Source organism: Drosophila santomea, chromosome 3L (genome assembly GCF_016746245.2).
Source record: "Drosophila santomea strain STO CAGO 1482 chromosome 3L, Prin_Dsan_1.1, whole genome shotgun sequence".
Lineage (NCBI taxonomy): Eukaryota > Metazoa > Arthropoda > Insecta > Diptera > Drosophilidae > Drosophila > Drosophila santomea.
In genome coordinates, this window is record NC_053018.2 from 8,109,489 (window position 1) to 8,125,113 (window position 15,625).

At 43.7% G+C, this 15,625-nt stretch overlaps 2 protein-coding genes and 1 long non-coding RNA gene across 3 annotated transcripts; 2 read left to right on the forward strand and 1 right to left on the reverse strand.

The window, feature by feature from the left end:
• Positions 1 to 65: 65 nt before the first annotated feature.
• LOC120449997 (carboxypeptidase B) lies at positions 66 to 1,726 on the forward strand. Its single transcript, XM_039632707.1, has 3 exons — positions 66 to 166; positions 226 to 1,122; positions 1,191 to 1,726. Exons 1-3 carry the CDS (start codon positions 87 to 89, stop codon positions 1,495 to 1,497), a joined length of 1,284 nt encoding a protein of 427 aa, XP_039488641.1. The 5' UTR covers positions 66 to 86; the 3' UTR covers positions 1,498 to 1,726.
• A 3,455-nt stretch (positions 1,727 to 5,181) lies between these two features.
• LOC120449459 lies at positions 5,182 to 5,887 on the forward strand. Its single transcript, XR_005616199.1, has 3 exons — positions 5,182 to 5,406; positions 5,462 to 5,656; positions 5,710 to 5,887. It is a non-coding gene; the product is annotated as an uncharacterized LOC120449459 (long non-coding RNA).
• Positions 5,888 to 6,161: 274 nt separating this feature from the next.
• LOC120449458 (carboxypeptidase B) lies at positions 6,162 to 7,768 on the reverse strand. Its single transcript, XM_039631930.1, has 3 exons — positions 7,610 to 7,768; positions 6,559 to 7,449; positions 6,162 to 6,492 (listed from the first exon to the last, which is right to left on the reverse strand). Exons 1-3 carry the CDS (start codon positions 7,675 to 7,677, stop codon positions 6,195 to 6,197), a joined length of 1,257 nt encoding a protein of 418 aa, XP_039487864.1. The 5' UTR covers positions 7,678 to 7,768; the 3' UTR covers positions 6,162 to 6,194.
• Between the last annotated feature and the right edge of the window lie 7,857 nt (positions 7,769 to 15,625).

Consider the following 15,625-nt stretch of genomic DNA (forward strand, 5'->3'; position numbering starts at 1 on the left):
CTGATAACGATTTAAGAATTTAGTCCACGGCAGTTTCTTCGATAGCTTGAAATTGGTAGTGCACAGATAGGAATCGACTGTGAAAGATGTCGGTTTGGTGGGTTTTGCTGGCACTAAGCTGCCTAAGCTTTTCTGCTGGACTGCAAAAAACCAATAGATACGAAGGGTAGGATATTAAATTATATAAATAATTTAAATCAAAATTTAAAAAAAATTTTCTTTTAGTTACAAAATCTATGAGATCTCTGGTAAAGCGCGTTCGGTTTCCTTTAGCGAAACTCTTAACGAGTTGGTCAAGAATGCGTCATATTATGAGGTGTTCTCGGGATTCAATGGTGGTAATCCAGCCCAGATTATGGTGCATCCTCACGAACAGGTGAACTTTGTGCAGCTGATGGACGACAATAATGTGGACTATGATATTATCAACCGGAATGTGGGTCTCACTCTAAGTCGCCAATTCGAAACGAACCAAATGTTACGCCAGTGGTTTCCCTACAATGGAAGATTGGGCACTGAGAGATACTACTCCCACGAGGAGATCAACCAGTTCATCGAGGATTTGGCTGTGAAATATCCGCGTCGAGTTTTCCTGAAAACCGTTGGCCGAAGTTACGAAAATCGCTGGTTGAAAACCATCACGATCACCAATGGCGATGCCAGGCGCAATAAGAATGTGATCCTTGTGGATGGTGGCTTCCATGCTCGCGAATGGATATCACCGGCGGCTGCGATTTATCTGATCAATCAGCTGGTGGAAAATCTCGAGGATAATGCCGATCTACTGCAGGACTTCGATTGGGTGATCCTGCCCGTGGTCAATCCCGATGGCTATGAGTACACACAGCTATCGGCGGATACTCGCATGTGGCGCAAAACCAGGCAACCCAGCAGTTCGAACTGCATTGGCACCGATCCCAATCGAAACTTCGATTTCCACTGGAACGAGGAGGGTGCCTCGGACGATCCCTGTGATGACACCTTCGCTGGTGCAAAGGCTTTCTCGGAACCGGAGGCTCTGGTGGTCGGGGATCTCATCCATAGCTATGCGGATCGCGGACAGATGTATTTGACTTTGCATTCCTATGGCTCACTTATTCTGTATCCTTGGGGTTGGACTGCGTAAGTATCTATAGTGCTTTTTTATTTTTTAAATTTTATTTATAACATGAAATTTTAACATATTCCAGAGCTGTTCCCGATACAGAAGATGATCTTAAGGAGGTAGCTGAAGCAGGTAAAAGTGCTATTCTGGAGGCCACTGGCACCAACTATACGGTTGGTCCCTCTACCACAACCATCAATTATGCGGCATCCGGAGCTAGCGATGATTATGCCTTCAATGCTGGCTTTCCGATTTCCTTCACCATGGAACTGCCATTCGGAGGCACTGGATTCGATCCCCCGGCATCGGATATTGATCGCATAGTCAAGGAGACCTGGGTGGGCATTGCGGCCATGGCGCGGATAGTAATACAAAAGTATCCTCTGGCATAATCGTTATCAAACTGTTTCGATGATTCAGTTTATTGATTGCCTGACCAATATAAACTAAACAAGTAGAACTTCAGTTCAATAGCTTGTTTGTGATACCAATAACGATAAAGTCTACGGTATTGTTTGCAAATAAACATGGAATGAATGGACAAGTTATTGAACTGTGCGGAACTAAATACTTTTTTTTAAAGCGAATTACAATTAAATTATAGAATGAGTGATTCATTTTGGCAAACAATACAAACATTTGTATTATTTTTGTATGATAAAAACTTTTTTTTGATAAGTTTCTTTTCAGTAACACTCATTTATTTTCTAATCGCATTTTAGGATAAAGAAGAGAGAGAATTTGTTTTGAGCTCTCAAAATATGTTTTGCATTGAGTTCCCTGTGGAATAAGTATAATGTTGATGCTTCCAATGAGTCGGTTTCGAAACTATATAAATATAGTACAGTAAGCTTAAAAACAGTCAGTCGAGATTTCCTCTTAGCAAATTTGGGTGCAGAGTTCCAAAATGCATAAGTCTGTGAAATTATTAAATGTATTAATTTTTACATTAATTGTATACGAGTCGAACGCGAAATTACTTAGCTGCAGTTACCACGACACGGTGGATATTTCGTATTTAAAAGGTGTAGATGACTATTTCGACCAAGTTCCTGTCAATGGGACAGTGGAACATTTATGTAGGGAGACCACAAACGCATGTGTGTGTAAAGGGTTGAACTGCGTCGGAGTTTGTTGTTCCAGAACGGAATTTATTCCCATTGGCGAGTGCATATATAATCAAGTAGAGTCACCTAACAGAAAGAAAGACATCCTAAGTAAATCCGAAACTTTAAGAGAGTACCCCAGCTGCCATGGACATACATTGCTTGAGGTTTGTATTTGATTTGCCGTATTTTATCGCTATAACATTTTACCTATTATTTTAGAATGAAACCATCGCAATAAAAATATACCAATTGACCGAATCGGGATATATCATCGACATCTATAAGTATACGACAATCTGTTGCAAAATGAGGCCAGCGGTGCTCGTACGTAAGTAAATAAATTGGTTATTAATGCTCGTATTAGTTTGATCACTCTTTATACACGATAATTAATCATACACCCCACACCCCACACCCCCACACCGCACCAGGCATCAAAAACCCCGCACCACGCACCACACACCCCGCACCACACACCCCACACCCCACCACCACACACCACACTTATAATTCCTCCTTTGCACTTCCACACCCCACACCACGGACCGCGCACCCCGGACCCCGCACCACGCACCCTACACCCCGGACCCCGCACACCACACCCCTGACCCCGCACCCCGCACCGCGCACCGCGCACCCCGGACCCCGCACCACGCACCACGCACCCTACACCCCGGACCCCGCACCCCACACCACACACCCCGGACCCCGGACCCCGGACCACGCACCCCGGACCCCGGACCCCGGACCACGGACCCCGCACCCCGGACCCCGCACCACGCACCACGCACCCTACACCCCGGACCCCGCACCCCACACCACACACCCCGGACCACGGACCCCGCACCCCGGACCACGGACCACGGACCCCGCACCCCGGACCCCGCACCCCGGACCCCGCACCCCGGACCCGCACCCCGGACCCGCACCCCGCACCCCGGACCCCGCACCCAGCACTCCGCACCCCGCACCCTGCACCCCGGACCCCGCACCCCGGACCCCGCACCCCGGACCGTGGACCCCGCACCCCGGACCCCGGACCCCGGACCCCGGACCCCGCACCCCGCACTCCGGACCCCGCACCCCGGACCCCGCACGACGGACCCCGCACCCCGGACCGTGGACCCCGCACCCTGCACCCCGGACCCCGCACCCCGGACCCCGCACCCCGGACCCCGCACCCCGCACCCCGCACCCCGGACCCCGCACCCCGGACCCCGCACCCCGGACCCCGCACCCCGGACCCCGGACCCCGCACCCCGCACCACGGACCCCGGACCCCGCACCCCGCACCCCGGACCCCGCACCCCGGACCCCGCACCCCGCACCTCAGATCCCGCACCCCGGACCCCGCACCCCGCACCCCGGACCCCGGACCCCGGACCCCGCACCCCGCACCCCGCACCCCGCACCCCGCACCCCGCACCCCGCACGACGGACCCCGGACCCCGCACCCCGGACCCCGCACCCTGCACCCCGGACCCCGCACCCCGCACCCTGCACCCCGGACCCCGCACCCCGCACGACGGACCCCGGACCCCGGACCCCGCACCCCGGACCCCGCACCCCGCACGACGGACCCCGCACCCCGCACCCCGCACGACGGACCCCGCACACCGGACCCAGCACCCCGGACCACGCACCCCGGACCCAGAACCCTGGACCACGCACCCCGGACCCCGCACCCCGCACGACGGTCCCCGCACCCCGGACCCCGGACCCCGCACCCCGGACCCCGCACCCCGCACCCCGCACCCTGGACCACGCACCCCGGACCCCGCACACCGCACCCCTGACCCCGCACCCCGCACACCGCACCCCGCACCCCGCACACCCGCACACCCGCACACCCGCACACCCGCACACCCGCACACCCGCACACCCGCACACCCGCACACCCGCACACCCGCACCCCACACCCCGCACTCCGGACCCCGCACCCCGCAATGCCTTAACATCACAATTATTTAAATTCAACATAGAAATAATAATAGCACAATCTATGTACCTAATAATGCATAATAATTTTCAAATATGATTTTATATTAGAATAGTTTTCATTAGAGTATTCAGCGTGCGACGTGTGAAAAATATAAGACGTCAATAATTCTTCGGTGCTTATGTCCGCACTTCGTGCATCAATGAAATCAATTTTGCAATAATGAGTTTCCATATTTTTTATTTTATATTTTATAATTTATAATTAATATTTTATTATTTATTATTAATATTATTTTATAATTAATATTTTAGTTTATGAATTATTTTTATGAAATATTTTAAATGTAATTTCTTTTTTTTTTGACAATTCTTTGTTTTAAATTACAGTAGTTTTAATAATTTACTTTATATACATTTTAATTATTTACTATAGTTATTTAGTCAAATTACTAGTATAAAAATTACCAATTTTCAGTATTTAAAATGCAAATAAGATTCACTTAAATTATTTTATTATTTATTTTATTTATTTATTTATTTATTATAATGTCTTTGCACAGACTATAGCGTTCACCCTTTTTTTTTTTAGTTGGTGTGATATCAGTTATATGCTATGTACTAACGATCGCCGCCTATCTGTACCTTAAACAACTTCGAAATATAGTCGGAAAGTGCTTTTCAAGTTGCTTTGTCTGCATGTGTATGAAATGCATATTCTGGTTGCTGGACGATCAGTGTTTGTTGAACAGAAATAACGCTGTTAAAGGTAAGTTATTAAAAATGTCTTATTACATAGTAATATGTAATTGGTTTGCTGGACCTTGTTTACCATACTTAGCCAAGTAAAATAGTTGTATTTTAATTTACAGGTTACCTAGCCTACTTCTTCTGGATAGCTTCGTTTCTTTGGTTCCTTGTCCTAAATCATGTTATTTGGAAACATTTTATTGTAAAAGATCGAAACCCTCCCCAATCTAGGATTCGGTTCAAGAATTTTTGTTTCTTTGTCTGGCTCACTGCGGCCATTTGCACCGTACTGATTTATTTCGTAAACTATTTCTGGGAGAACAACGCAAAATACATGTTTTCATATTTCATTCAATTTGATGCTGCGGACAGCTCTTACACAATTGCCTTCTACTATATAGGGATGATGATTGTAAGTCTTATCAACATGGTCTGTAGTATCCTGGTGTTAAGAAATGTTAAAGAAGTGCTTAAAGTTGAACTAAAGGAGAGGAACATATCAAGGTAGGGCATTATTAATATCACAATTTAGCATATATATATTTTATTTCGATCACAGATATTTATTTTGGCTGCGATTACCTACGAAATTGGGAGTTTTTTGGAGTCTGGATTTGATTCTCTGTGTAATGCAGACCTATAGAGTTTTTCCACACTTCCTGTGGGTAGCCGATTATTTTCATGCTGCCATTGGAATACAAATTTTTTTGCTATTTGTTGTTAGGAGAAAAATCCTTGAATGGCTTAGAAAAGAGTAAGTCCAGAGATTGGGTAATATTTGAAATAACTTGATATTTCTTTTTATAGAGACCCAGTGGAAGTAAGGCCGCTGACTGTGGACACTTTCGGAGGTGAAACATCTTTCTAAACAAATGAAAATGATGAATCTATTTTTAACATACATTTATACATTTAAAATTGGAATGATGAATCCAATAAATATCCAACATAAATAAATATTTTAAGTTCGTACCTATTCAGCCCAAAGGAAATGAGACATGTAACCGAGTAACCGAGTATCCATGATAATCAAGACCGCCACTTCAGATCCGTTCCACTTTATGAACTCAAGTGGCAGACCGCGATAAGTTCATAGTGTCCCGAGTCGAGTGTTCCCCGCCCAATTAGAAGAAGAGTATGTCAATGGCGCAGCTTGAGCGATATGGCCACCCAACCCGATGGAACACCCGTCGATTTTACCATGCATGGCAATGCCAAGAACGGGAATAGAATACCCAATTAGTGAGCAGACTACGCGATTAGGAAATATCAATGGCATTTATTGTACGCGCCTAGTACTTTTCGGCCACCTTCTGGGCCATGGCCTTGATGCCCACCCAGGTCTCGGAAACGAAGCCCTCGATCTGGCTGGTGCTGGGATTGAAGCCAGTACCGCCAGCCGGCAGTTCCATGGTGATGGATACCGGGAAGTTGGCCACTCCGAAGGCATAGTCGTCACTGCCGCCGGCAGCAGCGTACAGTACATTGGTGGAACTGCCCACGGTGTACTTCGTTCCGGTGGCACTGTTGATGGCATCCGCTCCAGCCTGGGCCACCTCATCGTTGTCGCGCCAGCTGCTGGGCAGAGCACTGCAATAGGATTTGAATGCATTAGCACTGAATATCTAGAAACGAGTAATTGGTAAAGATACTTACGAGGTCCAACCCCAAGGATACAGCAGGTAGTTGCCGTAGGAGTGGAGGGTCAGGTAGAACTTGCCGCGTCCGGTCAGACTGAGCAGGAGATCGCGGATCAGCTGGGTCTCCGGCTCGGAGAAGGCCGTCTCACCCTTGAAGGTATCAGAGCAGGAGTAGCTGGAGGCGCCCACCTCTCCCCAGTGGAAATCGAAGTTGCGATTGGCATCGGTTCCATAGCAGGCACTGCTGATTGGCTTCCTCGTCTTGCGCCACATGCGGGTGGTGGTGTGAGAGTATTCATAGCCATCGGGATTCACCACCGGCAGGATGACCCAATCGAAGTTCTTTAGCAGATCCGAGTTCACGGCAAAGTTCTCCGCCAGCTGATGGATCACATACAGAGCGCCAGCATGGGCGATCCATTCGCGAGCGTGAATGCCAGCATCCAGGAAGATAACATTCTTGCCGGTCTTGCCATCGCCATTGGTGATAGTTATGGTCTTGATGTCACGGTTCTCATACGACTTGCCGGCCACCTGAACGGAGACACGGCTGGGATAGGCGGCGGCCAGTTCATCCAAGTAGGCATTGATCTCGGCATGGCGATGGAACGCCTTGAAGCTAACGCTGCGTCCAGCGGAACGCAGGTTCATCAGCCTCTGGCTCTGGTTCTCCTCCTGCTCCTTGCGCAGCGACTCACCGAAATTCTCATTGATCACCAAGTAGTTCACGTTGTACTTCTCCAGCAGGTGCTCGAAGCCCTCCTGATCCTCCGGCTTCACCATCACGCGACTGGCGGCGTCCAGCGAGCGGGGCAGATCAAAGAAGTCGTACGCCTCATTTCCGGACAAACGCAGCAGGAACTGCTTCTCAAAGGCATTGCGAGCAGTGATGTCGTAGATCTTGTAGCTATAAATAAAGATTTGAATAAGTTAAACAATAGTTTAAAATGAATTTCAGCACTTTTCTTTAAAAAGCAGATGGCATCTCTGTTTTAATTGTTTCAAGCTGACTAAAAGCCTTTGTGCCAGTTACTGATAAATGGCCAAGTGCCCGTGGAATCACTCACCCATCGTAGTTGTCCACCGCCAAGGCAACGCCGGCCAGTAGGAGTACTGCAGCAAATAGTTTCAACATTTTTCAGACCGCTCCGTTCCGTTTGGGCCCAGGGCTTCTAATGTGGCTCCCACCTACGTATTCTTGCTTATATAGCCAACTGCTAGCTCAGCGTTCATTCACAGCCCACCAACCCACCAGCCACTTTGTCTTGTTATCAGTGAAGAACTCTATCAGAACAGAGTTATCACAGTTATCAGCGGCCAGATGATGGGCGATGTTCGATTTCATTTGATTTGATTTGTTGTTGTGTCTTCACCGAGCAATGGGGCAATTCTAAATAAAAATCTCTCAAAATTTATGGTCAATGACAAGAGGATGACAGGCTGAATCGTATTAAAAGTTTTTCACTTGACTAACTCATGACTCGGGGATTAAACAATTTGCTGTGTGATGTTAATAGTTGGAAAATTTAGTGAGTCAGTGATTAAAACGCATTTCAAGTAAACAGTTTTGATTGCTTATTGTATTCATCCAAATAATTGCATATGTACATATATGTATAATATAGTTTTTTGTAAAACATTAACTATTGCTTATAATATTATTGAATTATCCATCATCTTATAAATAAACCATTTGAAATGTTGTCATCTCAATTTTGAAGGTATCAAATTTGGTTCACTTATAATAACTCTCCTTCATACAAATTAGATTCAAATACAAATAACTTAACAAAATATGGTCATGTTGAATTTGTCATTCTCCAAAGATATCTTCCATTTTTAGACGGTTTTGACGCTACTCGTAAATTTGGTCTTCTGACTTTACGCAATCAACATTTGATTTATATGACTTTTTGGCCTTAGACTCCGTCAATTCTTGGAGTGCGCCAGTCGCAGTCTCTATCGCACTTTTTGGTATTTGAATTTGCAAGCGAAACGTGGCTTTATCAGTTTGTTCTGTGCGCTGCACCAAGAAAAAAGTTTTTCAGTTTAAAACAATGAACGTCTGTATAGTGTTTGCAAAAAAGCAAAAAGCCTCGTACGCAAAAAAAAGGGGAGAAAAAAGAATTTCAAAAACAGACTAACTAAAAACTCGGTTGCCGCGCACACAAAATATATTTGAAAATTTATTGCATTTCATGAGTTTTTCCATATTTGTCTGCATTTGTAGGCAGAGTTTTGGTCACAAAACTTTCGGCTGCTGCTTTGAAAAAGGAAGAAAAAACAACAACGAGGAAGTTGCTTACTTAAAACTGACAATGAGCGCATGGAAATGACAAAAAACACTGCGGAAACTGTTGGCTCGTAATTTTGAATGGCCCATTGGAAGCGACAGCCAAAACTCCTCCCTCTAAACCACATTCTGAATATCTGGTGTATATCGTCGAAATATTTGGTTATCATTGAATACTTTCACTTTTGATGGCTAGTCCTTAGAACTTTAAGGCTAACGTTACTTACCAGCTCTCTTCATCTCTTAAATGATAATGACTTCTAGAAAAAACATGCTATATACATACATACACTTCTCCATTTCAAATCAAAAGAAATACACTCTCATTATTTTATGATATTTTTAAAAAATGAATAAAAGCAAACAAAGCGAAAAGAGAGAGTATCAAGTAGTCGCCCTGTTGGCAGCGATTCCTGTTCGCATTTTGTACTTTTTGTGGACTGTATGTGACTGCCCGTAAAAATTCTGTGCGAGTGAGTGTGTGATTGCTCGGCTGTATTTGTTTTCCTTTGTGCTTACTTTTTTGTTTTTGATTAAAACTTTAACTAAAGTCTTCCAGCTGGCTTTTTTACAGCTGGACAAAGCGGCATTGTTTGTCATGCAGCTCATTTCAAGAGAAATTATGCAAAATAATTTACTATTTGGCCTAGGGATTGATGGTAATCAGCGCATTAAAGCATATTAATTGAAATAGATGGTCGAGAACTGTGGAATTTCGGGCAAATTGCTTGTAAGTAGTTTGGGAATTAAATCCTCTGTCATTTGCATTAAAAACTTTTGCTCAGTGGATCTTTAATTTTCATTTTGCATAAATTACGATGACTAAGTCTGGCATGAACTTGCGGCTTTTATTGCTCTATTAAGAGGAGTGGGTTGATTTTTGGGGGGAGTGTCGGAAAACCGTTGAGTGTCAAAAACTTGGCCACAAAGGGGTGAGGGCGCCAAGCCAGGGCGAGAAGATTGGGGGTGGATTTTAATTAAAATTCATCTTCACATTTAATCAAATCATGGCAACCCTTTGGCTGGATGCCACCACATCCACCTCCACATCCACCTCCGCCTGCCACTGACATCGACACTGGCTTCTAATTAAGTGCGAAAAATCGTTAAATGTAAAATCAAATCGTGCAAAAAGTAATTGGAAGAAGAACTTGCTGGGCGGCAGCGCAGACTGAGTAAATTGTTGGCATTGTTCTGCGTTTGGATTAAGGCCACATCAATGGGTTGGGTTTGGGGTTGGGGTTAAGTGGGTGGCGCAGGTGTCAAATATTTACAATCCATTATGTACTCGTTGCCAGTCGCCGCCAGTCGTTGTGTTGGCCAATTTTCTTAATTGCCAGCCGGAAATCCAAATTGAATACGATTTCCACTTAAATTTAGAACTGCCAAACTGGCCCCGAAGCTTTGCTTTGTTCGAGTGTACTCGCAAAATTTAATCGCTCGTATAAAAGAGCGATTCGCCTTTCAATTGCCAGTTACTTGCCAGTTACTTGCCAGTTACTTCGATCTGACTCAAGATGAAACACATTTTGGCTCTGCTCTGCCTGATCTTGCTGCTGCCGCTTATCATGGCGCTTATCATGGCGGAAAATCCACCCATCAGTTTTCCGGCAGTGAATCGAGAAAAAGCGCCAACGGTGGCGCCACAAAATACTGCAAGGGTGGGATCACGAACACTGGAAAGTCTGAAGGGCCTTGGATAAATGGTCAATGAATTAAGGGATTATTAATAATGTGCCACGAATTTCAAACTGTTACCTCAAATAAAGTTTAGATTTATGACAAGCCACTGCCTTTTACTCAGGAATTCATTAAGTTATAGTCTGATGTGTGTTTCTGTAATGAAAATCTTATATGGCTGCTGTTGCATGTCAAACTCTATCGTTAAACCATTTCCTATTTGCGTGATTTAAACTGCTAAACAAACCATTCAAGCTGTATTAAATAGATGTAGTGCAAATGTTAGACTGCCACCTCGAGTGTTATCGAGGAGTTTGTTTTGCATATGACATAGATTGCAGCTCCTGGCACTTTACACTACCTCCATGAATATTCCAAGCGGTTTCTGGAGCTTATGCATATTTACAATGCCAGTGGCACCGCTGGTCCTACGACAACCGGAAAGAAGTTGCTGTATAAATAATCCCATTGAAACCGAACGAATCGGACCGGATTGCATCGATCGTTGACAGTCGGGGCGATATTAATTGCCTCATTTTCTTGTTATTGCTTCTTTTTTTTATTTTTTAACCCGGCTTACGGCGAATTCACTTTGCCGGAGAGCCTGATTCTCCGAGTTGGTGGCACAAAACGCAATTAGCTCTCTTAAGCTCATTTGAAGGGGCCAATTTTATTTGGCAAATGTTGCCTTAATTAAGCCAAAGCACTTCGGGTAAACCGAACGAAAGCAGACTCCGCAAAATCATTACAAAACAGGTAAGAATGTTGGAAAGTCTTGCGACTATTAGAGTTAACTTGCTACTTGGATTTAAATGTACGTTTTTTTTTATTTTTAAATTTCCATTAGGAATCAGAAATCATACATGACTTTAACCTAATGGTTTAATGTAAGTAATCTAAAATCTATTTTAAAGATTTTCTCACTCCTCAAGTGTCGATGGTAGCAGCTAAATAAAAAAACAAGTAGTTTATATACTACTAGGAATAATTAACTCATCTGCAAAATAAAAATGTTACATTTGGAATAATTTGCATGTACGAGGTAGGGGATTAATTTAAGTCCTTAAGCCAGATGAAGAATATGTCTGTTTGGCAGCTATATACTCTACAGGTACCGCGTAAAAAAACAGCAAAAAGTAAAGTAATGAAACACAAAATAAAAACTGAAATGAAAACAACCTGCGAGTGGGAAAAAAGCAACCAGAAAAACCAGAACGAGAACAACCAAATGCCAAACAAACGGCACACGTCGTTCTTTTCTGACCCCCTCTTATTCCCCCCGATCCCTTTGTCACACTTCCACCTGCAACAAAGCCAAGTAAGTCGTATTAAATTTAATTGGATTTGAGTGTTTACCAGCGTCCCAAGCCGACGGCAAAGCCACAGGCAGCGAGAGCAGCGGCTAAACCAGCTGGCAAAAATGCGTTCCACTTTTAGTTTTTTGTATTTGTGCATTCAAAAAAATACTGTTTAAACAAATTTTTAAATATTATATAAAAGCAAATGCCTTGCTTATATTTTATAAAATTTCTAAAGGGTATTATTCCGCAAAATAGTTAACTAAATTTATTTGCCTTAAACCAACTATTGGCGAGTTCTCAAGAAATAAAATATCAAACCATCTTTTAACAGTGTGGGCGTGGCACTTTAGGGCGGTTTGTGGATTTATTTATATTTAATCATTTTTATATTTCATTAAATGCATATAATATGCCTGCATTTCAAACTTTTTAAATCTTTTATTACTATTACTACTATTAGTAAAATATCTTAAGCTGTTATTGTTGGCTTATAATATAACATTAATAGTTACAAATATTTTCCTTTGTGTACTTCTGCGTGTGCGAAGTTGCATTGTCGCTGGCTTTATCCCCACATATACACCTGTGTGCGATTGTGTGTGTGTGTGGGGGGCTGCTGAGTGGCTGCAAAAATTTCATACATTTCGCAGGTAGCAAGCGGCTTAAGCCGGATTTTATAGACATACAGTCGTTCTGGGGGAAACACACACACACACACATGCACACGGAGAAAGTGCAATAAAAAACTACAAATATTGCGTATACGCCCAGCAGCCACAGCAGCACGTGGCTGTTGCCACAGCAACGCTTTCATTTGCAGAGAGCAAAAGACCAATTAGCGGGATACATGTGTATATATGTGCAACTCACACGCACACACCTGCAGTTGTATGGGTGTCACCTGCTCAGTTGCATAGCATACTTTTCGGTGGCCGGTGACAGAAGAAGGTTATAGCTAGTAGCTACCGCCCAAAAGTGCCACGCCTATTGAAAAATCATCAGATATTTTTTCGTTTCATTATTTTTCTTTCCCAATTTTAATCGGTATACCAGAGTTTTTAAATATTTTTGTAATTATTTTATTTTATTACTTTTCTTCCAAATTTCTATCGATATTCCAGGAAATTGTTTAACATATTCGTTTGCACTTCCACCGCAACTAAAGCGTTCTTTCTTGTTTAAAGCTATTTCCATGTGCTTTAGTACATTCCATTTACTGCATTTTCAAATTGAAAGGGTTAAATTTAATTATGGCATGCAGCTAATTCGCAAACATACTCGCTAACTGGCTTCAAGAGCAGACCCGCCGTTCGTTGGCTTAAATGTTAGCATGCAAATATGATAAATCACCGCCATTATTGGGCCATCAATCAAAATTATGCGTCCCTTGTAGTCGCTGCTCTTCCCAATTTGCCCTTCCTCCACGGCACTCGTTGTGTTTCTGTGTGCCAAGTGTCTAATTGAATAACGAAGCGTGCAAATTGAGCCACCACCCAGCCACGCCCCCTATTCTGTCTGGGAGGCGGAAAAATCCAAAGGGGAGTGATTCCAGTAGCCCGGCGGCAGTTAACAACACATCCGTAGAGATTTATAGAGACAGACAGAGGCAGACAAGCAGGACGCAGCGAACGGAGAGGCGGAATGGGCGACACTTTCAATGTCTGCGGCTTGTCCCGCCGGCGGACTCACAGCTGGTTCTCCTTCTCGGCGGGCCAGGAACTCGCTTGCCAGCTCGCCTCAATCCCGGATAGCTCACACATTAACATAGTTTTTTAGCATCAGGTATGCAAATGCCGCCGGAGGTTTGCCACGTTGCACCCAGTCCCATCCTTTATCCAGACTGACAGGCCGCAAACTGAGAATTTCATGCACTGCGCGTAAAAATGAGCTTTACATATATAGATCTAGTCATAAAATGATTCTTTTTGCGTATCTGACAGGTGCACACTTCAGAATCACTTTGGATTTTGCCTGAAAATTGGTTTGGTTTTAACTGAAACTGGACTCTAAATTGATCTTAATCCTTTGTGTTTTTTAGTGCATAATCCAAAGGTGATATCGCTGTTACATGTTACTTGTTGGGTTTTAATCCCCTTGCATTTGATTGTGTGCAGTTGTAGCAAAAAGTAATTTACTTCGGCAAGCGTCTTTCTCCTTTCGTCCTTAACTTTTTTTTGCACTTGTTTAATTTGCAGCATGTCAAAAAAGTAACTATACAAGCACACGAGTGTTTGTTTCTTTGTATGCATATAATTATTGCACTTCTCGCACGTTCCGGAAAAGTACGAAGCCACTATATATATGTATGTAGATATATGTATATGTACTATAGGATGTAACCTCCATTCTGTTTGCTTTGCAGCTCGCAAATGGCACATTTTCCGCTTTTCCCACTGCCTTTCATTATGCTCGGCTTCTTCCCGCTTTGTTTGGCTGTAAGTATTTTTTAATGATACATAAACTAAAAAGATACACACACTGATACTCGCCGGTTGTGCTGGCAACTCGTCTAAATTATTTACACATCCGTTTTGCATTTTCCGAGTTTGTTTGCGCCACGCATGGCCTGCACTCGAAGCATTTCCACTTTGCATTTTCCCCACTTTTCCCTCTATTTTGCGTGTTTTTTTTCGCCCCGCTTTTGGTCGCATTGTTGCCTCATTTGCAGCTCAACACTTTCTGTGTCATCCCGGTGGTTGTCTGCGGTGGGTGGTGCCTTCGTTGGTGGGTTAATGGGTGGTTTTTGCCCCAGGCACTAACCTCCTTTCCGCAGTCAGATAATTAATGCGTTTCTCAGCTGTTGTTTTTCCACATCGAGTGGACTCCCTGTTACTAGTTGGCTCTTGATGAGGTCCAGATGTAGCAATTAAAAAACGGAGGTTCATAGTATTTAAAAAACTTGGTTGTAAGTAAAATATAAATAATAACTAAACTATGTGGAAACCTAATATAATACGAAATTCCCATGCATCCTCTATCAGCAAAAAGTCGTATTTATTTTAATCCCTAAAATAGTGATATACCATAGTAAGAAATTCTTAATCCGCAACTTCCTTAATTAAGCAAGGTAACTTCCGCCCCACGCAGAGTTTAAAACAAGATTTTGCGCATTTGATTACAGCTTTTTCTTTCGACGCGTGCTTGACTAATTAAAACCGCAACCAAAAGCCCACACTTCATGACCAAAAGCCAGAATTCAAACCAAATTCGCTGGGCCCACAATTACGAAACTGAAATGGAGGGTAGAAAGGGTACTTGGTCAAGAAGAAAACTTGCAGAACACTTCTTGGCTAACAAATTGTTTTCGCTGTCGTATTTCAACTGTTTTGGCTTCTAATCCTGTTCCTGTTTTTCCTGGCTAATGTTGTTATTGTTGCCCCAGCGGTTTGTTGCAGATAAAAATGCCAGGCAATCGCCGCTACGTTAGGCGCACAAAACTAACTAACGGCCACACCAACTGCAACTTAGACAATGGCTTTAATTTAACTGTCGGAAGTGAGGAACAATGCAAAATACGAGTTGAACTTACAAGCAATTTGCCTTATGCACGGCGCCCAGGAAAATGCAGGGAAACGCCCATTTCTCACTCAAACTGAAGGCGATTTTTAGTATAGAAATACAGGTGTGATCACTTAAAAAAAATAGAAAATATGCTATAAATAATTATAACAATTAGATGCCCAGCATAAATCAACAATGAATGATGTTTACCCAATAAAAATTGATATAGAATACCAATATCATAAAAACAATATTTTTGGAAATATGTACAGATATAAACAAATATACGGTATTGAGGTATATTAGCT